A 23,446-nucleotide genomic window follows, 5' to 3' on the forward strand; every position below is an offset into this window, starting at 1 on the left:
GGAAATCAGCCCTTGTTTTTAAGAATTCTGGACACACTTTGGTTTTGTATGTTACAAACTTAGGTTGATTATTATCATTGAGTGATTCCATTTTTGAAAACAGTTAGCAAATACCCTAAATGTCTTGCTATTACGCAAAGTAACGAATCCAGTAACCTTAGATATTCAACATTGAGAATGTGGTGTAATGGCCACCCGGGCTGGCTTACATTTTCTACAACTGTGTCTTTTCATTTAAGACACCTCTGGAAAAGCGCCAGTCTTCTTACACTGGGAAGGTCCACGCAGTAGCACCCGGGTGTTGGGGTAATGGGTCAATTGTGGCCTTGACGTGCCTAGCTGCGGGACCTCACCCACATAGGATAGAATTCCATTTAAGACAGGAGTCTATCTGATCTACTGTGGCAAGTATCATTCCAATACCTTTATATGTTCTACAAAGCAGAATGTGGTGCAGCAGCCACGTGGGTTAGGTCATATTTCCCAAAATTGTTTTTGTTTAGGTTTACTACGCTTCGTGTCTAACTTGCGTAATATTGCAACAGACTTTTGTTGATATATGTGACGTAACTTATAAGCGTCACTTCCTTTTATAATGATGTCAAAAGTGGAAGTTACGTAATCCTGTGTAGTTTTTGGTAACTTTAACAACAATATTATTCTGAGAACATGGTTTGGTAAATCAGATGACGCTTGTATAAATTTAATAACATAGCAGAACTAAGTCTGCTTGTTCATGAGCTCTCCTTAACTATAAGATGTAATACTTTTAACAACTTGGCGCCGTGGTGTAGTGGTTAGCGCGCCTGCCTGTAACCCAGAGGCAATGGGTTCAAGGCTCGACACTGCTACCATTGTGGGCGTATGTGTCCTTGGGCAAGACACTTAACGGCAATTGCTCCAACCCAGTGGTCACTAATGGGTTGTCTAAATTATCAGCCATACATAAAAAAAAGAAAAAATCCAAAAAAAAATAATTACCCACAAAGTGACGTACATGGTAACTCGTAAGCTGGCACGAGGTGTTAAACCCGTGTGATAACGACTGTCGTTTTCCGGCCACGCGAGGATAAAGTAAGTTACATTCATTCATTCATACATTCAACTTGACCATGCTAGAGAATGGTTTCAGGAAGGAGTTAAAATGCTTGCAAAAAAACTGATGCCCATAAAAAGTGTTTTGATGATGGTGATATGTCATTGTTATCATTCTGTGACAGGTAATTCCACTTGGCAATGATAAAAAATAACACAACCAAACAAAAAAGCCAAACAACCAAATCATACAAAGTTATTATACTAAATTTTTCACAGTTGAGTTGAGTTTATTGAATTAGCGAAATTGCAGTGGAATAAAATACGCATCACGTCGCAAAACTCAACGGCTGTTAGAAGATTTTTAGGCAAAGGACCTTGCCATTGAAATGTGGGCGACACAGCCATGTGGAATGCGGTAAAGTGACCACTGAAAACGCCGCAAGAAAAAGAAATATAAGAATATAAAGTCATCTGTTCACTGTACAAGTATATACACTGGACATGGTCGCAAGTAATGGTAATATGTCTAATTTGAATTGGGAGAATATAAGAGGGCCGAAAAAGTAATACTGATTTGAATTCTGTACAAGGGTATTTAGTCAAGGGAGCATGTTAGGGAGTAGTAGCAAGGTTTTCTTGGATATAATTATTGAGCGACAAGATTTTAACTGACATACGCTTGCTGGACTACAGGTGGTTGCCATGGCAACAAACTGCCGGCTACGCAAATATCATTTTCAACTTGGGTATATTCCACCAGTAGAGGGCGCACCTGCACGCAGGTGGTTCGTGTGCAAAGCGTCATGTCATGTCTTGCGTTACGTGTTGAAGCTGCGAGGGTTAATGCGGCACCACTACAATAGCATTGTTAATAGAGCTACTAAGTTATTAAGAACGGTTGTCCAGCCACCCTTGGTAATTAGAATTAAAGCGGCCAGAAAACAACAACCAAAGCGAAAACAAACAGAAAACGTGAACTCGTTTCGAGCGATAAAGAAACTAACTTTTAAAAAGAAAATATTAACCAATAAAACAATCAACGTACAAGCTTGCTACGGGAGGAGATATTTACATAAGAACATAAAGAAAATAAAAGCGACTATTTGTATGCGACAATATAGCTGTTAACATGGGAAATTTAGAAGCTGAACACCTAACACCGAACATTTATCTCACCATGCTTCGCATATAACACACGCGCTGAACAAAAAGATTTAAAACTATTGTGTTAAAAAAAATAAACATTTTCTAAGTATATATTATTATTATTAAAAGAAAGAAAAAACTGCATTCCCTAACTGAGAATAAAGCAAAGGAAATAAGGTTCTTGTACCACCAGCATATCATAGCTGGTGTCACAGTAAGAGGAGGATAGAATACTGTAATGCCACCACACAGTACCTCTGTGTAATCAGCATTATGCAGAAAAGTTTCATAGACATATGGGGTAAGAAAATTTTTTTACGACTACAAAATTATTATTTACATTTCTAAAAACAAAACTGGATTTCATCTCGTGTTATTTGGCAGTTTGCAGCTTGAATCCTTCGCCAGGGTAACGCATGCAATCAACATCAAGCATGGATGAAGGCCTGAAATAGCAAGATGCTTGCATTCCACATCTTTTATTAACAGGGGGTGTGAACTCTTCAACCTTGCATGGTAAATTGCCGCCAGTTTCTGCGTAAAGCGTGATTGGTTTTTATATACGTCATAAACATAGCTGTTACACACAACAAATAATATTAGTTGATACACACCAGCAAATATAACCAAGAAATTTTTCGAAGATTTTTTGAAGTTTTTTTCATCAGATACACTGGTCAAAAATTTTAACATTTTGAAAAGTATTTTCAACAAATATAGTAGCCCTAATTGAAGCTTAAACATTATAAAATATAAAACAGTCCCAATACAAATGTATTGGGACAGTTATAAAACCACTTATCTGTCTTATTTATACTATGGGACCTATAGGTAACAATAAAATGTAAAATCAATTTTCTTGACTAAATATGACTATACTGTTTGTGTCATCTAATACCTATTTGGCTACCAAAACTAAGAGTAGACTTTCTGAGTCTGAATAGTGAAATCGAAGCTCCAAACTTTACCAATTCATTTACTTTCTGTTCCAAATACAATACTCAAATACACTCTAGTTTGTGGTTTCTCAATTACCTGCACCTAATGTAACTAACTGAGTGTCAAATCTCTCTTGTCTATACATAATAAACTAGTTGAAACCAGTTTGTGGCGGCTAACCTTTTAATTTAAGTAAGTTAAACCAGCAAAAAACGGATTGCAGCAGCTTTACTTCTAATTTAAACAAGTTTTAACCAGTGGAAACCAGTTTGTATTTGCTTTACCTTGTAATTTAAGCAGGTTAAACCAGCAAAAAACAGTAGCAGCTTTTTCTGATTTAGGTAGTTTAAACCAGTTGAAACCAGTTTGTAGTGGCTTTGTTTACTAACCTTCCAATTTCGTTTTTCCTGATTTCACAATCTCTGCATAAGTTGGAGGTTTTGAAAGATCTTGATTTTCGTCTCCTTCTCCCTCGGATGCAGTGAGCGTGTTATCTGTATCGTAACCATCACAAGCTGTGTCCTCCATCACCACATCATTATGGTGGGTGTAGTCATGATGCAAAGTGTGCTGTGGGGGGTAGACCAACTTGCTCGAGTCCTCCTAAGTAAAAATGGGTAAGTAGTAAGTAAAAAATGGGTAAGTAGTAAAAAAGTAAAAAATGGGTAAGTAGTAAAAAAAGTAAAAAATGGGTAAGTAGTAAAAAAAGTAAAAAATGGGTAAGTACTAAGTAGTAAAAAAGTAAAAATGGGTAAGTAGTAAAAAAAATAAAAAATCAAGGTCTGAAAACTTTAACCCTAAATTTGAAACAAGAGATATCATATGTTTGGCACCCAAGTTTAGCATCTTAAATTATATTTACTCTGGTTTTGGGTGTATATACAAACTAAGACCCAAAGTATATCTATCTGAAACTGCATTTTGCAATGTCACTCTAGATTTTTTTTAAATTCAAAATATGTTATGCAAATGCTAACAATGTCACCCAGATTTTTTTTTGGAAAAGAAAAGAAAATGTTACCCTTATGCTAACTATGTCACGATTGTCACCCAAGATGTTTCCAAAAATGTAAAAATTATCACGCTTATGCTGACAGGTGATCATATCACTTACTTTTTCATCATTTCCGACATCAGAAATATCATCACGATCATCGTAAACGTCATCACTGAGTATTTCCATGATTTTGTGACGACATTTCATCAACTCATCGGTCGTGATCTGTATAATATTCATTGTTTAAACACAATAGATATTATGTGGTACAATAGGAAGTCATCAAGGTAGACAGGATGCAGCTTGAAAATGACAACAATACAGAATACACACATCAGACTATGACTGTATACACAACTAATCATACTCAAACAACAGAGCGATAAAATAAAGTTAAATGATTTGAACTTGGCCCTGTATGTCAGACTAGCTTCAATATCAAATAGGTGGCTAACCAGTTGTTTAAATACAGTTTCATATATGTTCTTCACTTCATTATATATATTATCCACTAACACAAGAAAAAATGGCATAAAACAAGTCAGTTTACTGTTTTTTATGTCTGTAACTCTATAAATGTATTAGTAGCATCAATCCTACATTATCAGTTTGCGGTAAAATTTAAACTTTTAAATTACAATACGATATTTGTGGACTGAGTCCCAGGTCCTTGACAAGGACCCATATAGAACATATATGTTAAACTTAAAACACACCTTTGACATAACTTGCAACTGTCCTGAGATACAGGTCCATTTTGCAGCATCCTGCGTCAAACTTTCTAAATCGATCGACAACAGTGCGAGGGCAACCACGGCTGAGGGGAATAACGCAACGTCATAATGACACATCAAGTACTTAAGCTGATGTATGAGGTGTTGGGAGTGAACAGAGAGCGGTACGCTGGTAACGAGGTCACTAAGATGGCAACATCCAAGCACAAGATACTGATGAATGAAAAACAGATTGTTACAAATTATTTTTAATGTATGTTACAGTTGTTACAAAGAAAATTTAAAACATTGGTGAGGAGAGAAGGGACAACTTTTCATTCTATTTCTTCGTCCCATTTAGTAGTAAACAAAGAACATTTAAATAATTTTAAAACCGTATCCTTACGACCCTCATAGACCTTAATAGTTAAACCACAATCAGGATATTTGGATATTATTTGATAAAGGTGTCCTATATGACCCCACAGTACTATATTTTTTGATATTTCATTATTCGTTAGACTTAATTTTTGTTTGCTAGATATATCTTATCCCTTTATCTCGACTGTTATTTTGTAACGAGAATAGGCAATTTTATGAACACTAGATCAGGGCCAAATTCCTGTAAATATTCACGGTTATCAGATTGTTAAAATTTATGAAGATTCAAATTCATTATCTATATTGATATTGTTGTACAGCGAGGCACACTAGGGACTTTGGGATTAAGCCTACATGTGGCCATACACCCAAACACCTATTAGTAGGTTTGGGAGGATGGGACACCTTTTTATTCTATTTTTTCATCCCATTTGACAGTAAACAAAGAACATTTAAAGAATTATAAAACAGTATCCTCATGACTCCTATAGACCGTCGTTATTTGTTTAAAACATGATGGGTATTTGGATAATATGTGCTTAAGGTGTCCCATCTTCCCCCATCCTACTATATAGTACAAGCAAGATATTAAAAAATGTGCCACTGTCAATACTAGCTTACAACAAAAAGCAACAATAATCCATATACAGTAGACATTGAAACAAAGCATTTAAGGTTTGAATGAATAATATCCAATAAACTTACAATGTGCAGATAGTCAAGTGGTGTTGCAGAGTTAATGTCCCAAGATAGTTTCTCCAATATAATCTTCTCCATTCTAAGTACATCACATACTCTGCACCCACACTCGCTGTCCTCAACTAATTCTCCAGTGCATGGTATGACCTGTAATGCAAAAGTGTGAGGAGAATTATATACCTAGGATTACATAACTTGTATAAATGTAACTTATACAAAACATTCTGTTTTCAAACAAATAGATATTTTTTTTAACTTTGAAAAGTGTTACACATATAGTATTGTGGGGTAAGATGGGACACCTTTAATACATAAAATCCAAATATCCCGATCAACAACGGTCTATGAAAGTTGTGAGGATATGCTTTACTGCTTTTATAATTCTTTGAAGGTTCTTTATTTAGTACCAAACAGGTCGTGAAAATAGCATAAAAAGGTGTCCCATCTTTCCCCATTTTACTATATGTTTGCTGTACAATATGTTAAACTCACATCTTCCTCCTCTGTCACTTTACTTGCAAGGTACAAGCAACTGATAGCTATACATTTGAGGTACTTTGGTTTGGCCTGAAATAATAGAACACTTGGGTTAAAGGTATGCAGTAAGCTCAACAGATTTAATTTTAACTAGATTTTTGTAAGTATTAAAGACAGTGAAAACTACTAAATTTGTAATCATAGCTTGATGGGTTAAGTCTACCAAAAACTGAAGCTGTATTGAATGAACCAATAAATGCATTTTGTTTGTCCTCCCGTGGCCAGAAAGCAGCAGTCTTTAACACATGAGTGTTTATAGTCATACACCTCGTGCCAGCTTACGAGTTTTCATTTATGTTGCTTTGTGGGTGATTATTTTTTGGGGGATTTTTTTATTTTTTTATGTATGGCAGATAATTTGGACAACCCATTAGTGACCACTGGGTTGGACAATTGCTGTTAAGTGGCTTGCCTAAGGACACATACGCCCACAGTGGTAGCAGCGAAGAGATTTGACCCATAACCTGTTGGTTTGAGGCAGGCGCGCTAACCACTTTGCCACAGAGCCAGATGAACTCGATAGCAGCAACGAGCCTTAAATTCATTACATCGGAGTTAGATGCCGGCATGATAACCACTTTTACGGCGCTAAATGAATTACATTATGATTATACAGTGAAATGTTACAAATTACCCACCTTTACACAGGTAATGAAGGAATCAAGGATATTGACAGCAAGGAAGAAAGTTTCTGGGTGGAAATGAAATTGAGAGTTGATCTGACAGATCCACAAAACAATCTCATCGCGATCTGCAGGTCCAATGTCCTTCAAAAACAATATACAAGACATTAATTATGATCTATAAGCAAAAACGCATCCTGGCTGGTATCTATACATAGATAGAGAAAGAAAACATATATAATATATGCATATGAAAAATTGCATCCAGCACCCACAAACAGTTTAAAGCTGGGGTAATAGGTAAAATTTCCCAAATCTAGGGTGACCTCACCAATAAAAAATAAATTCCGCAACTGGAAAACAGGTAGTACAAATATATGCTATTGTGTAGGGCTTAGATAACATTAGCACCAGACAGACTTTAACAGCAATGTGGTAAAGTAATGTTTGAGTGTGCTTTCTAAGGACACTTGTCTTAAAAGATTGAGAAGAGAGTACAGAATTAGGACTGCCCTATTTTTTTCAGTTAGGCCTACCATTTATATACAGTGGTATAACATCACATGTAATAACATGTCATACAGACTGAAACAGCCAATAACGCTTACTAAAAACAGAATACGTGCTATAAGTTTACTATTGAATACAGTTTTATAACATGTACTATCATGTCATAGATACCGAAAGAGTCACTAACGCTTACTAAAAAGAGAATAGGTGCTATACGTTTACACAGTAAACTAATAATAAGTTATTTACAAGATGATGCAATACATGGATATTAGAATGTTGTATATGCGTATAAAGACGTAGTAATATCGTGCAGTTAGTGCTTCTCCATTATAGAATTGTCGTATAATGTAATACAACGTATGCGGCAACCTATGTGTGGTTTGTTGCAACGATAACCCAGTTCACAGCTGAGTGTCGTTCAGTCTACTTTTCTCCCTTTATCTCTTTTTGATATCGCGCTCAAATGCTCTTAATTTCTGAGCTCGCGCACCGCTAGCGCAATGAAGGTTTCCCTGGTCGTATGTTAGCAGGAAAGAATGTTTTCCAGCTGATTAATTACGACGTATTGAATTTAGGTGGGCGAATAATACGGGGAATTGCACCCACATTTAACGTAGTAAACCACACACAGTACACTGCGCTAAGGTTTTAATTTACAGGTTTCTAAGCAATGGTGAATCGTAGCCGCGTCACGTCAACTCACATCCGCTGTATGACAAGGAAACGAAACGGTTTGGGTTTTGTTTACATTATAGTACCGAAGTTACAGATTCGCTCCCTTGTTTAAAAAATAACGTTCCTTTGTTCGCTTACGCGTTACAAAATCTGATGCAATATTTTCCAATATTGCGCAATAAAGAATATAATCAGGAAACTGCGTGGCGAAATAACCGCTACTGTTGAATTCATTTCCTCTTAGCAACAAAGTTTCAAGGTGACTTTGCGTGAGACGTGGCAGTAGAACACACAATCTCTGTTGTAAGATAGCGAAAGTGCGTAGAGTGATTCGTGTCAAGCCAGTTCTTTGTGATGGTTGCGTAAGGTTTCTTAATCGAAACGCTCGAGTGCCTAGCGTTACAGTTCAATTCGTACTTAACGTCACGAGAATAATTCCCAAATTAAAATGTCATTGTCAGCGCATTAGTAATAAACTGCGCAAACATTTTTTCAATTATTAATATTTTATTAAAGCGGAAAATAATGAAGTACCGTAGGTTTTGTTCTTGAGATAAATAACCGGCCCTCTTATTCAACGTCAATCTAAATAAAACCCAATTTTTCCTAATGAGAAATAGAATGTGGGAATGGATCAACACGAAACAAGACCCACAACAATGGTATTGAATTTAACAAAGGAATTTGTAGAGCGCCGTATAACACATGCTCAAACAGATACAAATATTCACGTCCTTTGTTGCGTCCAAATCAATTGTCCACGGCGCTTCGCCTTTTATTTTAAGAAGCTACGACACAGTAGGATAGCGTCCCATGAAAGCGTAATAATATTTGCTATGGGCACAAAGGCGAAGCGAAAGAACTGGGCGCAGTTTGTCGTGACGCTGTAATAAAAGAGACGTGAATGAGACCGCGTACGCCTCGAGAGCGTCCAGGGTGCTTTACTACCTACACGACTTAAGAAATCCTCACTTATACAAAAAAGGAGTGTTTCTCGGTTACGCCACGACTGGATTTTAAACCCAGGAGCGCGCAATTTCCGTTGCTCTTCATCTGGGCTGTACTTAAAATTAAATTTAAAATGGCGCCATTTTTTGGCTCCAACATTACAAAAGATGGTGCAATTTTTAACTTTTTATTTCAAGCATTCAAGTAAATTATTAACCAATTTCACTGATTGAAGTCTTGGAGCCACTGACCAGAAATCATCTTTTCAGTTTCAATCAATCATTATATATACATTTCATTTGTGGCAAATTTGAAGAAGAAATTGGCAAAACATTAAACCAGTTACATTTCATTTTTGGCAAAGCTTTATAGCAGTACATGAAGAAAGAAGAAATGCAACAACATTTCAAATATAAATAAGAATAAATAAGAAAAAGAAAAATCATCCTGTTATGAATACATCAACTGTCAGCATGTGTATGTCATAGCATTGTAGGCTTATTTGAAACAAGTACAATGAAATGTTATGAAACATAAAGTATAGCAATTGAATTTAAATATAACTAGATTTAAAGGACCTCATTCACATTGAACTAAGTATATTAAAACCACTTCAATAAGAACAGCACAGTTTTATAGAGGCAATTATCTCTGCATCTACCTGAACTCTATTTTTTTTACTCCCAAGAAAAACAAACAACTAGCAACCCAAGCAGTCTGTGAGCAAACAGATAGGACGCCAAATAAACAAAGTCGGCCGTTTAAATTCCTATCTGTTTTAACCTCAACTGCTTTTACCGAGTATAGATTTGAATATGCTATTATTCAATTTGTAAAAAAAAAGATTGTACAAAAAAAGAAACAAAATTTGGTTGCAAAAACAGAATATTTAGGTTCAGGCTACAGTAGTGTATTATTTTACACCTACAGTAAAATGCATTTTCTGTATTTCAAAGCTGTATTAAAGTAGCTGAATAACATTATCAATGCTAAAGACTAGCACACACGCCTATATGGCTTAACCTACAGCTACAGTAAGCAAAACAAATTCTATGTATTAATTTCAAACAATAAAAAATCACAAAAAAATGCTTTAGGGATACATTACATACATTTGGTGATTTACATCCAGCTTATTAAACTAAATCACAAAACTTATAATAATTACCGTGCTGGATGAAACCAAAGGATTCTTCTTCTTCCAGCCATCTTTGTTCCTTGCTTGTGTATTAGAGAGCATATGAAGCAACTGCTGTGGAGACCAGCCTTTCTGCAACCTTACCGGCATTGTGACCAAATCTACCAACTTTTCCACTCTGTTAGGACAACAATAAACCATTATACCTTTGCTGGTATATATAACTAAATTATTTAAGGAAATCTTAGTCACTCATGCCTAACGGTGGTTATCCAGTAGAAAAGACACATATACTTTTATATGCACTGTCTTTAGATAGAGAAGTTCATTTAACAAATATACATGGTCTTTAAATGGGGAAGTTCATTTAACAAAGTCTCAGTCATGCATATCAGCGGTTACGGTTACCCAAATACAACTGTTACTGACACATCTGTTTTCAAATCATATGCACTGTCTTTTTAATAAATAGGCAAATCTAAGTTACAAGTACCAATGGTACATTTGAAAACACAATCCATCTCCTAAAGAATATCTACTGTGTATATATTACATTTGTATATAAATATATAGCTTTTTCTATAATACACAATTAATTTATAAATACAAAAAGAATATCTTCAGTACATATAATACATCTAGCTTGTTCTGTAGATGAAATATACAAGTAATTAATGAAAACACCTTCAGTAATACACATAGCTAATTTCATAGATCTTCAAATGTAGGTGTTGCTCAAGTAACAAGTCACACATAAGCCACTAATAACTTAAATGATTCATACATACCTCTCCACAGCACAGTTGTTCTGTTGCTTTGCTTCTGGACTGGAAATCCATGCGTTTAAAATGACCCACAGTACATAACGACAAGTTTAAAACTAAAAAAAATTATTGTTGCATTTTAAATTCCATGTTCATATTAATTTGTTGTCCTTAATGAAAAAAATTCACTCTAAAAAAAATTAAACGGTCAATAATTATATATAAATATATATTAAACTTTAATATCTAATGTGACTGTGTTATATTATAAAATCTGTGCTAGTGAAGAGTCTTCCCCCCACCCACACCCTATTTGCTAACCACTAACCCCTAACTACTAACCCCTAACCCATATAACCACTAACTACTAACCCCCTAACCATCAACACCTTATCACTTTCCACCAGTCTATTCTGCTATGTACCGGAAGATTCTTCACTGGTGCCATAAAATCTTTGGTGCTAGTGAAGAATCACTCCCCACCTTATTTGCTAACCCCTAACCACCAACCTCTAACACTTTCTGTTTCCACCAGCCTATTATGCTATGTAATGTACCGGAGGATTCTTCACAAAACTACAACCGGTTAATCGTCTGGTACAGTCTTAACGCCTTACGTACTGGTACAGTAATTGAATGTATGTTACTCTGTTCTACATAAGCATTGACGGACTAACGGTTAGCGCGACGTGACCACAGGCACCGAGTAACTCGGAAAACTTCACCATATACACACAAAGAACAAGCAGATAACTATATACGACAATAAAAAGGTGCGCAGTAGCTCTATCTTGTTCGTATGCGTTGTTGCTGGCAGGTGCATACATGCATTATAAATGTCTAAAATGTGAAAGAGATCTTCTGGCGTTTGTTTTTGTTTCTGTTCCTTTAATATTACATATAAAACGCTATAGTATATAGGATCTATTTCGCATTTTTAATACAACACATTCATACCTCATTATATGCTTCTTTATATACGCTTTATGAACGTATTCGACTTAGCAAATACCGTAAAGTTCCTGTTACCTAACAATTCCTGTTCACCGATTGTCGCGAAATAATCTAGACGGCGGTGGTCGCCCTTAACAAAGGTTGCTATAAAGATCGTATAACCAGGGCTTCCTCTGACGTCATAGCCAGCATAAAACAGAAGGACCACTTCAGGTTTCGAGAAACTTCCAATCCAGGATCATTCACTTAATTATATAACGAATCGGTAAAAGCGTAACAAAGTCGGCTGATTAATCCGTGTTCCAAGAAGGGTCTATATTTGTCACTGGTTGCACCATATGGTTAGCTAGCTAATTAAAAAAAAAAACAGTTTAGAAGATTTTTTGTTTTAACTTTTTGTTTGCCTTCAGAAAAATACGCTCACAATGGTGATATGCTGGCGGCATCGAGTTTCGAACCCGAAACCTCTTGTTTAAAAGAAGGCTCCGTAACCACTGAGTCACGTTAGAAGATATGATCAGGATAGTTGCATATTATGTGCTAAAGACGTCCCGACTTCCCCTACCTTATAAGTATACTGCCTGAAGTTGAATCGAAAATTACTTTCAAAACATACGCTACACGTCAAAGGTCAAATCCCAGAAGGCCAATGCGGACCATAGCAATCCCAAAGGCATTGTAGGTTAAGATAGATCACAACAGAAACGAAAGGAATTGTGAAAGGTGACGAATCAGTCATGTTTGCCGTTATTACCAATCTCTTAAACCGAGAAGCAAAGGAAACTGTATTGACTTTTTTTTTGCATGCGCCCACATCACATTCAGTCGGTCTTAACGACTGCATTTAACAAACACGAAAAAGGGAAATCAAAAACACCGAACGAAATACAGATGATAGGTAAATATACCATGTTATGCAATCAATAGAAAAACATACATTTCCGTGTGATATCCATAACCGTATAAATAAAAACATTTTTCTCGCTGGTTTATTTAGAAAAAAATTATTAATCTTTGTAAGAACACCAACTAAACCCAATGCCACCGTTAATTAGTTTTAAACAACGTTTTACGTTGCTTTATCGTCGTAATTTAACTTGCTCGTCCAGTATGCGTGGTATTACGTATTGTTAGCGCCCCAGGCCATCATCGTTGAAAACGCGACATTCATCGTATTCTTGAGATAAACTTTTCACAGTAGCAGAGACGGCCATAAAATACAGTAAGGTTCATTAGAAAAGTTAGGATACAAAAGGCGTATCTATCTTGAGGTTTATAAGAATGTCAGTACATACGTCAATCCCCCCGAAGTCTCCAATTCCTCCGCCGCTTGATGCGGATGATATTCCGCCTTCACCTCCACCATCTGAGCATTCAAATGAAGATCCTCACGAAGAGTAAGTATACAAAGGTAGTTTTTAATTTTTCGTGTGGAAAGTACACAAATCGAGTCAGGAAGGTAAAATGACGCATACATAAAATTATTTTGGTGGGTCGCAGCTTATTACCAAAAAAGTAAGAGCAGCAGGCAACACTATGGAATGTATGGTTGTACATTTTTACAAAACATCTTTTATTTATATTAGGAATCTATAGGCTAAGTTTTATTCGTTACCAGGCCAAGGGCTCGTGCTAAACAAAAACTGTTTATTGTGCAGTAGGCTTACCGGTATTTCTTTGTCCCAGCTAATTGTTCTATGTTACAGACTGGTAAAGATGCGGCTCGGAACATCACCCCATCACACTAATCCACGTTCTCGTACCCAATATGCGTGGAAGAGCAGTATGCCTATCGACGAGTATCGGTTTGTCAGAGAGCAGAAACGAAACCAGAAGAATATTCCAACCACGTAAGAAAAAATATGTTTTTTGAGCAGTGTTGAAATCTACTGCTTCGAAACTGGATTTTTGGGTAATACATTTAAAGTATTTGTTGACCAGCTTGTTTAGCTTGTATAATTGATAAAAGTTTAACTTAGTTGCAGGTAATATAGAACGGTGGGAGAAGGTGGGACACCTTTAGCGCATAGTATCCAAATATTCTGATCGTATTTTAAACAACTAACAACGGTCTATGACAGTCGTAAGGATATAGTTTTAAAATTCGTTGAATGTATTTTGTTTGCTGCTAAATAGGACGAGAAAATAGAGTTAAAAGGTATCCCATCTTTCCTCATTCTTCTGTATATATACCACTACCTACATTCCTAGCTTAAAAGTGAAATCTATAGACTCTAAATGCTGACAGTTTAGCAGTTTTTCTTGACAAGTTCATCTATTTGACACGCAGTGGACAAGATTGCCTATCTATATTTATCAAAGCAGCTTTTTTGGCACGCATTGTTCAAGATTAATAAGCAATAATATATACCAGATCATCAGATTACAAAGAACAACATCTTATCATCGCTCACCGACTCGCTGAGCTGGAGAAACGCAGAGTTGGAACAAGATATATTTCCAAGGAGCAAGCCAAACAACAAGAATTGAATCCAAAGGCAGCGGCACCGAAGAAAGACCCGCTTGCAAGCTGCGTTATCAGCTAAACACTCGGTACAGATGACTTTCGTTTCGATGATATATGCACCAAACTCCTGGATCCTTCTTTCATTCAAAATAACTCGCTGGATCCTTCTTTCATTCAAAATAACTCGCTTTATCTAAAAAATTAAAGTCTGCCTCTGTTCGCAGCTATTTTTAGTCCGAACGGTGCCCAATTTATTTCAATTACCGATATTGTTGTTGGGCTATTGTAAAGGTATTTTATTTTTTACTAACCGTTTGTGCCGGTCTGCTGCGCTGTTTGTATATTTCTTTCTACGCCTACTTTTTGTGAAGGAAATCACGTTTTATTTTGAAACCGTAAAATATTGTCGTAGCGGAGTGCGAAACCTGCCGCAAATTGTGAAATTACGTTGCGATGACATGCTATATATACTCGGCAGTGGAACCTATATATCTGTATTATGCTTTCGGCTCCTCGGTGGTAGAAGGAGCTGTTTCGCTCTGTGGGGGTTGGTCAGGCTCGTCTTCTTTTTCCTTCTCGTGTTTGTGTTTCTTTGACTTCTTATGCTTACTGTACCGGTCGTCGTCTTCGTAGCGTCTGGGAATAAAATATTTCACATATTTTGCACTGCTGATTAGCGTGCACTTTATCTAGGTCCTATAGGAGAGACTTTGCTTGAATTAATGAATGTAACTTACTTTATCCTCGCGTGGCCGGAAAACGACAGTCGTTATAACACGGATGTTAATACACCTCGTGCCAGCTTACGAGTTACCATGTATGTTACTCATGCATTCTTTTTTGGTCTTTTTTTAGGTGGACAGCTCGTTAGTGACCGCTGTTTTGGAGCAATTGCCGTTAAGTGTCTTGCTCAAGGACACATGCGCCCACCAGGCCACAATGGTAGCAGCGAAGAGCTATTTAACTTCTCAGACTTATCCAGGACACTATATTGTTATAATACCGACTGTCGTTGTCCCGCCACGCGAGGATAAATAAGTTACATCCGTCCGTTATATTGATTTCATTTTACAATGCTTCAAACGGATGATACAGCATCAAAGGTTTGCTAGTATCACGACCGTGAGTCACATCACAATCACGATGATTCACCTTCGTGATGATTTATGTCGTGATGGGCTATCATCTCTCCGCCTCCTGTCACGGTCACGATCCCGATCTCTGTCACGTGATCTGTCCCTATCACGCGACCTGTCCCTGTCACGTGATCGATCCCTGTCACGATCACGATTGTAGTCCCGACTCCTGTGAATGCAGCAAATTACACTATAAACAATTAAATACCTTTGATGATAAAATCAAGTGATGTCGTACATAACCTGCGTGACATCATCTAATTACGGAATCAAGTGACGCAAAAAGACATTGCTTGTGAAACAATTAGAGAGAATTCAACTCGCCTTTCTCTGTAATCCGGCCTGCGTGAATACCTATCACGGTCACGGTCTCTATCACGATCACGGTCACGATCATATTCCTTCTTTATCATGCGGTGACGCCCGTCTTCGTCGTTCGGAAAGTTCTCGTCGTTCCTGGAACATTTGGTTTAATGAAGTTGTTGTGTAAATTGAAAGTGGCGGATCACTGGGAGTTATCGTAGGTTTTTAACTATTATATAGTAGAGTGGGGTAAGATGGGACACCTTTAGTACATAATGTCCAAATACCCTGATCGTGTTTTAAATTGTAATTCTTTAAATGTTCATTGTTTACTAACAAACGAGACAAGAAAAATATAATAAAAGATGTCCCATCTTACCCCACCTTACTTTATTGTCCAGAAACCAGAATCGGCAGAATGCATATTTTGTGCGGTAAAGAATAAATAAAAGCGGCAGTCCTTCTTTCCTTTACATTTTCAATTTAGAAGCACATAATTTAAAATGCAAAAATGTTAAACCTTTGGTGGTGGTTTTTAGTAGATTGGTAGCAGTAAGCTTACCGTGGATTCCTGGCAAGACATGCTTAGGCTTTTGGCAATATAAGAAGAAATAGACAGTGGCACCTACCTACTTTCAATACAGTATAACTATTAACTAATTTAGTCAAAAACCTACGTTTCTTTGGGCAATGGCTCAAACCCAGCGTCGTGAGTTTTCTAAACATGTTAATTAAATGTCAGCCATATTATAAGTTATACGCGTGGTAACTTGTAAGCGGGCATGAAGTGTATGAAACAGAACACCAGAGTTATAACGACTGCAACCACGCCATGTGAGGATAAATAAGTTACATTTATTTAAACCAGCATTTTTTAAATTGGGGTAAATTTACCCATGTGGGTAAATTCCTTGGGTAAATGAGCTACAAACCAAAATCAGTTCACGGGACAGAAAAAGCGCGCCAAATGTAGTACTTTACCAGACATTAAACAACTCGTTACCAAAGAGCAAGCGCATCCGTCTCGTTAAATATTACTGATGTAATTAGCTGCTTTTGATTTTTAATAAATAAGTGCCATATTACATATTGGGGGTAAATATGATAAGCATCTTTGTTAAAAGGGTAAAACATACAAAATAATTAATTATTGATTATTGATTATATCATCCAGTAACTTACCTATGGTGCATGTCAGGTGGTCCAAGTCCACCATGATGGTTCTCATCCATTTCATCTGGTATGTAATATGTTTGTTGCTGTGAGGGTGGGGGTAGGAAGTTAGAATGAAGGAATGGCCCACCGCTTACTGGGGGTAGGGGAAGGAATTCTGTCCCAGGGGGTCGGATACCTGTTGATACATCATATAGTGATATAGGTGTATTAATACATGTATTGAACCGTGGGGTAAGATGAGACACCTTTAGCTCATGTCATAATATCCAATTGTCCTGATCTTGTTTCAAACAATTAACAACAGTCTATGGGAGTCGGGAGAGTATGGTTTTAAAATTCTTTGTTTACTACCAAGTGGGATAAATATAGTAAACAGAATAAAAAGGTGTCCCATCTTCCCCCATCCTACTATATACGAGTATGTTAATATATCATGTATAGTATTAATATTAATATTTTCAAGATAGGCCCAGTTTATTATTACATATGATAATGGGTCAACTCTGGCCTAAATCTCGGGTCCAGTGGCATGTTATGCTGCAGAATAGAATGTTTAAATCAATTAAAGTAGATTTACCTGGTGGAGGGAAACCAGGTGGGGGGATGCCTGTAATAAAAACAATGTATATTAAAAAAGGGGTTATTACTATATTAAAATTATTTTACACTGGCATATGTGACAAACTTTTTAAAATACAAGGTAGGCAGGGAAGGCTATCTGCACAATCTTGTAAAGTAAATAACTTATTAGTTGTACTGTTTTCTGATTACCACAACGCAGAAAATACAACTATAATAGCATAAGTGTGAGGTTATGTGTTTTAACCTCCAAGTAAAAGCAGTTCCCTGAGCAATTGTTTTAGTGTTTTTAACAATTTTCAGCCAATGTTGTAAACAGTAAAACTTATGTTATAGTAGGGATGGGGAAGATGGGACATACCTAATGGGGAAGATGGGACATACTTAATGGGGAAGATGGGACATACTTAATGGGGAAGATGGGACATACTTAATGGGGAAGATGGGACATACTTAATGGGGAAGATGGGATACATTCATTTGACTTTTTAATTCCATTTGGTAGTAAACAAAGAACATTTAAAGAATTATAAAACCGTATCCTCACGGCTTTCATAGACCGTTATTAATTGTTTAAAACATAATCAGGATATTTGTAAACTATGTGCTAAAGGTGGCTCCCCCCACCCTACTATATATAGAAGACATGTGCTTTTTAATGATCAAAGAGGGCTAAGACAGCCTATGGTTCAAACACAATAGATGTAGAATCTTAAACACTGACCTAATGGTAAGCTTGGTGGGGGTTGGCTTGGATCAAAATGGATCGGGGGTGGTGGTCCATTTACTTGAGGGGGGAGAGTGAACAAAGGATTTCTGGAATAAATAACTGTATTAAGTAGTGATACACAGGATTTCTATGTATGAAACCATGAACATTAGTTATTAAATTTTAATAGATTCTAAATGTAATATAAGACAGATGTGGGTGTTAGGGTAATGAGCTTATTCTTTTCTGGATCTCAAGTATAACAGCGTGTGACGCTGCAGGACCTCACCCAGGTAAAATAGGATAAAACAATACGGAACAGAGTCAACAGGGTATTTTTTGGGTAAGATGTTTAAAAATGTTATGGAACGGATTCATTATTGGGTAAGTTCTTTGAAAATAATATCGAACAGATTCGTTTTTGGATAAGTTCTTTGCCCATTTGGGTAAAAAGTAGAAAAAACATAAAATTTGTCGGAAATCAAGAAGTGCATAACCAGTGGCGCATTTTTTTTTTGGTTTAAAAGGGGGGGGGGTGGGCGCGACCCTCTAAACCCCCCTGGCTGTGCCACTGTACGTCTGTACATAACGATACATACGGGGTAGCAGGTTGGGCAGGGGAAGCGGAAGCTTTGGAGACAACGGGAGCAGCTTCTGGGGTGGAGTTAATTGCTCCCGGGTTCAGAAGTTCATCTTTTCTTCGAGTGAACTGAAGAGTGGAAATCGATCGAACTGTGTTCTCGAATCTGTTCACCATAACTGGGGTGGAGATGGATTGTTTGTTTTCAAATCGTGATAATATTGCGTTCAGTGTGTGGTTCCTGCCCTGTGTATAAGAATTACATAGTTAAAATAAAAGGATTGAAAATACAACATATATATTATAATTGGTCTTCTAAAAAGTAGTGTTCGTGAAAAACAACCATGATTTGATATTTATATACAAATGTAGAAATGTAACTTGCTTTATCCTTACGTTCTGGAAAGCGATAGCCGATATAACGCAGCTGTTTTGTTTCATACAGCTTGTGCTAGCTTATGAGTTACTTTGTATGTTACTTTGTAGGTAATTATCTTTTTCATTTTTTCATTTTTTAGTTGTTTTATCTATTGCTGATTATGTTAAGCTGTTGATTCTCTTACAATACTATTGTATGTGGCCCAATGTGGGTGACGTGAGGGTCCTGAAATTTTGGCCACCAATACCAGTTGTACCAATACCAAAACAGTAAAACACCCTTCTCTCAAAACGTGTAAATTCTCTTTTATCAGATAGAAAGTATAGCCTATCCTATATAAGTAAAGATACACTATATATATATATATATATATAATACATTAAGAAAAGGATGAACAGAACTAACATTAGGTGAAGTTACAGGGTTCGAAGTGTTCAATGAAACAGGAACAGGGTCACCACCGGCCCTCAATCGTTTTTGTTTCTCGCAGTAAAACTTCCAAGTTACCTCATTGAAACCGTAGTTAAAATAATCGGAAATATCCGCACCTGGAAATGTAAAACATAAATGGTTAACTTAATGCTTAAAGTAGAAGGTCATTAAAACTATACCTGATATAGTAAGAGAAACAGAACTCAACTTTTTAGAAAAACATGTTACAAAGTTGTTTTTTACCACTATCTCTATTTATTGAATAATCAATGTGTGAGCCGCTACCATTTCAAAACAACCATTCTGCTAGTCTGAGTAAAGTCAAAGCCTACGTAAATGGTGACTTTATTACGTGTAGACACGAAGGCACTTTATGGTGTTGATTTGCGCACATATCAATGTGACACTTTGCATTTGCAACTATTAATTAAACATTTTCTTTCAAACATGACTGTTGAAACATTCCTAGATCCACTAAAGTTTATATATTATTCCTTTACTTTTTATAACACTGGTTAAAGCTTTAATCTTTAGTGTTCCATTAACCAAAAAAAAATATAGTAGGGTGGGGGAAAGATGGGACACTTTTTATTCTTTTTTCACCTCCCATTTGCTAGTAAACAAAGAATTATTAAACCGTATCTTCACGACTCCCATATAACGTTGGTAATTGTTTAAAACACGATCGGGATATTTGGATATTATGTAATAAAGGTGTCCCGTCTTCCCCACCCTACTGTACATTCAGTCCGATATAAACACATATAAACAGAGCTTGCTTGCAAGATAGTCAACTTAGAATGTGACAATTCTAACCTGGTTTTCTCCAAGGTTTATCCTCTAAGAGATCAAGGTTAACATCCAACACAGCTTGTCCGTTAATATTTCCTGGTGCATTAATATCTAATCCTTTCCCTACCGCACTTTTTGGGGCGCTTAGAACTTGAACAGGGTTTCTGTAGAAAGTTCTACTGCCTGATCCCGGAATAGGGAAAGTACCCGCCCCGTCAGCTGTTGTTCCAGACCCTGTTGTAATTGTTCCTATTGTGACCTAAACAATACAGTTTGTGATGCTATTAGTATTATAAATATTATTATTGGAAAAATGTAGCAATGAGAAAATCTATACAAAACAGTTTATGCAATGCCATGATAAACAATATTAGGCAAGGTTTATAGCAATAAAAAAAGTACACAATACAGTTTAAGATAATAAAAATTATTTGGCGAAATTTGTAGTAGTAGTGTAGGTTAACAATAAAAAAAAACATTAGAAAAAGAATTTTTACATACACAAAGCAAATATTGAAATTGTCACTTCTGCATTTGTACACTTTTACATTTTATTATTTAACGCAAAGAAAACCTTTTTACCCACAGCCCTATGTTTTTCAGCCATAAACTAATATCCATTATTTCCACCATAATTGTAAAACAGTTGTCTATGATCATATTTCATATAGTAGGATGGGGAAAGACAGGACACTATTAGCACATAATATTATAATATTCTGATCATGTTTTAAACAATTAACAACAGTCTATGGGAGTCGGGAGGATGCGGTTTTACAATTCTTCCAATGTTCTTTGTTTATAACCATATGGGATGAAAAAATAAAATAAAAAGTGTCCCATCCTCCCCACCCTACTATATGATGTTCTAAATTTCCCATACTTTGAACATTTATGAATGATAAAGCAGATCTACCTGTACATCATCATCAGATTCATCTGAATCATCTTGCGTTCCTTCTCCATCTTTCACTTCTGTTGTTGCTTCTTTCTTAACATTCATAGTTTCTTCGCCATCTTTATCAGTAATGTTGTTTTCAACTGGTGTTTCTGGTTCAGCTGAAATACACAAGTTTTTGTTTTATGATGAATTACAAGCAGGGCATATTTAGAGGGGATTTTTTAAGAGTTCTGGACCCCCTTGTAAATTAAATAAGACAATAAATAGTTTTTTTGCTGTCGCGTAAATATAAGGATGTTTCAAAATACAGTTAAAGGGTCAATTTGTAAACTCCTGCATATTTAAGTTAGTCACACAAAGTACACGCATGTCAAAAGGTGCAAAAATTACATTTTAAGGGTTTTAAGTTTGATAATCAGTTGGAAACATCCGATTTTGAAAATGAACAAAAAGAACCATAATTTAACTCTATGGACAATCATCGAGTCTTTTTAACATCAAATCTATGATAAAACATCATGGCAACGTGACTACTTGGTAACTTGAATGAATAGGATAGACTAACATCATCATAACAATTTTAACCTGTATTTTGTGTGACTTCTATGGTTTCATTATCACCATTACTGACAACATCCGTTGTATTGTTGTTGGCATTACTTTCAACACTGTGGGCAGAACAGAATTAGAATGAAATATATATATATATATATATAACTTACTTTATTAGCGCGTGGCCGGAAAACGACACTCATTATAACATAGCGGTGTTTATACACCCGCCAGCTTACGAGTTACCATGCGTGTTACTTTGGGGATTATTTTTATGTATTGCTGATAATTTGAAGAACGCTTTAGTCACAACTGGGTTGAAGCAATTGCAGTTAACTGTCTTGCTAAGGGCATGACGCCGGACATGATTATACACAATTGTGAATAAAAGTACACAATGCAGAAGAAAAACACATGCTTACTGTAATCGATTATATAACAATGTATCGACTAGTTTTACTTATGTAATGTATATATATATAACAATTTTTGAGGTAAAAATCACACACTTTCATGATCTGTTGAGATAATAAAACTTCCTATAAATGTATAATTGCCAAGTTTACAAAGATGTAATATGTTTGTTTTGTATCGTTCTGACTTACATCGCTTCCTTATTTTCTTTCTTCCCATTACTTGTACCATCATCTGCAATGTTAAAAATGTTAGAACAAGTTCATCAACAAAATATTGAGCGGTGCCAAATAAAAAATATATATATGTTAATTGTTTTTTAAACAAATACATGTACAGTGTAATACCACACAAAATAGTATATCAATTTTGACAATTTATCGAAACACACAGTGCAATGCATGTATATAATATATTTTGCAGTTATTATAATAAAATACATTCAATTACTTCTTACCTTCGTCTCCGTACAGCCAACTATCGTCGTCTTCTGCTTCGGCCATTTTTATGAAGGGAAATTTAGAATACTTAGTTGTATGTGAACTGTAGGTTTTTGTGCGTGTATTTACCTCACGAAATCAATAAATAGTCAGAAAATTGGGGTTCTTTTTAAACATTCGTTAATTATCGAAAAATACAGCTGTGTAACAATGCTGGACTTGTAAAATTGTAAAAAGAACTTTACCTAACGTCCGCACGTGTGCCTTGCAATCTAAACAAATGAAGAAAACTATCGCAGCAAAAAAATACAATGACATAAAAATACCATACCATGTCGATTTTGCAACGAAATGTTGAACTTTCTTTTAAATTAGATACTAAGCAGTCACTATTCAAAAGATTGAAAATTTGAATTACATTTCTTAGGCAGATTTAAAATTTGTTGCTTTTTTATTTCATTTATTAGGAAATCAGCTTTAAAAATGTTTGATTGTGACGTCACAAAAATTCACCGCCATTT

The 23,446-nt window shown here is 36.0% G+C and overlaps 3 protein-coding genes across 5 annotated transcripts; 1 reads left to right on the forward strand and 2 right to left on the reverse strand.

Annotated features, from left to right (window-relative positions):
- Positions 1 to 1,304: 1,304 nt before the first annotated feature.
- On the reverse strand, positions 1,305 to 12,174 carry LOC149725040 (cyclin-I-like). 2 transcript variants are annotated; one of them, XM_089893066.1, is made up of 10 exons: positions 12,069 to 12,174; positions 11,136 to 11,227; positions 10,378 to 10,525; positions 7,089 to 7,217; positions 6,406 to 6,480; positions 5,920 to 6,060; positions 4,837 to 5,067; positions 4,238 to 4,345; positions 3,513 to 3,726; positions 1,305 to 2,718 (listed from the first exon to the last, which is right to left on the reverse strand). In XM_089893066.1, exons 3-10 carry the CDS (start codon positions 10,495 to 10,497, stop codon positions 2,558 to 2,560), a joined length of 1,179 nt encoding a protein of 392 aa, XP_089749192.1. In that variant the 5' UTR covers positions 10,498 to 10,525; positions 11,136 to 11,227; positions 12,069 to 12,174; the 3' UTR covers positions 1,305 to 2,557. The 2 variants fall into 2 exon arrangements, with proteins under 2 accessions (XP_089749192.1, XP_089749191.1); XM_089893065.1 differs by lacking the exon at positions 12,069 to 12,174 and having other exon boundaries at positions 11,136 to 11,322.
- A 1,062-nt stretch (positions 12,175 to 13,236) lies between these two features.
- On the forward strand, positions 13,237 to 15,191 carry LOC149725041 (uncharacterized). 2 transcript variants are annotated; one of them, XM_089893074.1, is made up of 4 exons: positions 13,237 to 13,462; positions 13,772 to 13,915; positions 14,440 to 14,656; positions 14,687 to 15,191. In XM_089893074.1, exons 1-3 carry the CDS (start codon positions 13,347 to 13,349, stop codon positions 14,609 to 14,611), a joined length of 432 nt encoding a protein of 143 aa, XP_089749200.1. In that variant the 5' UTR covers positions 13,237 to 13,346; the 3' UTR covers positions 14,612 to 14,656; positions 14,687 to 15,191. The 2 variants fall into 2 exon arrangements, with proteins under 2 accessions (XP_089749200.1, XP_089749199.1); XM_089893073.1 differs by having other exon boundaries at positions 13,238 to 13,462; positions 14,440 to 15,191.
- On the reverse strand, positions 14,893 to 23,217 carry LOC149725042 (uncharacterized). The gene is made up of 13 exons (XM_089893049.1): positions 22,943 to 23,217; positions 22,677 to 22,719; positions 22,105 to 22,187; positions 21,535 to 21,677; positions 20,643 to 20,877; positions 19,800 to 19,942; positions 19,035 to 19,261; positions 18,451 to 18,542; positions 17,725 to 17,754; positions 17,154 to 17,322; positions 15,993 to 16,124; positions 15,685 to 15,837; positions 14,893 to 15,168 (listed from the first exon to the last, which is right to left on the reverse strand). The coding sequence occupies exons 1-13, from the start codon at positions 22,986 to 22,988 to the stop codon at positions 15,030 to 15,032; spliced, it is 1,635 nt and encodes a 544-aa protein (XP_089749175.1). The 5' UTR covers positions 22,989 to 23,217; the 3' UTR covers positions 14,893 to 15,029.
- Between the last annotated feature and the right edge of the window lie 229 nt (positions 23,218 to 23,446).

Source organism: Ciona robusta, chromosome 14, assembly GCF_009617815.1.
Source record: "Ciona robusta chromosome 14, ASM961781v2".
Taxonomy (NCBI): Eukaryota; Metazoa; Chordata; class Ascidiacea; order Phlebobranchia; family Cionidae; genus Ciona; species Ciona robusta.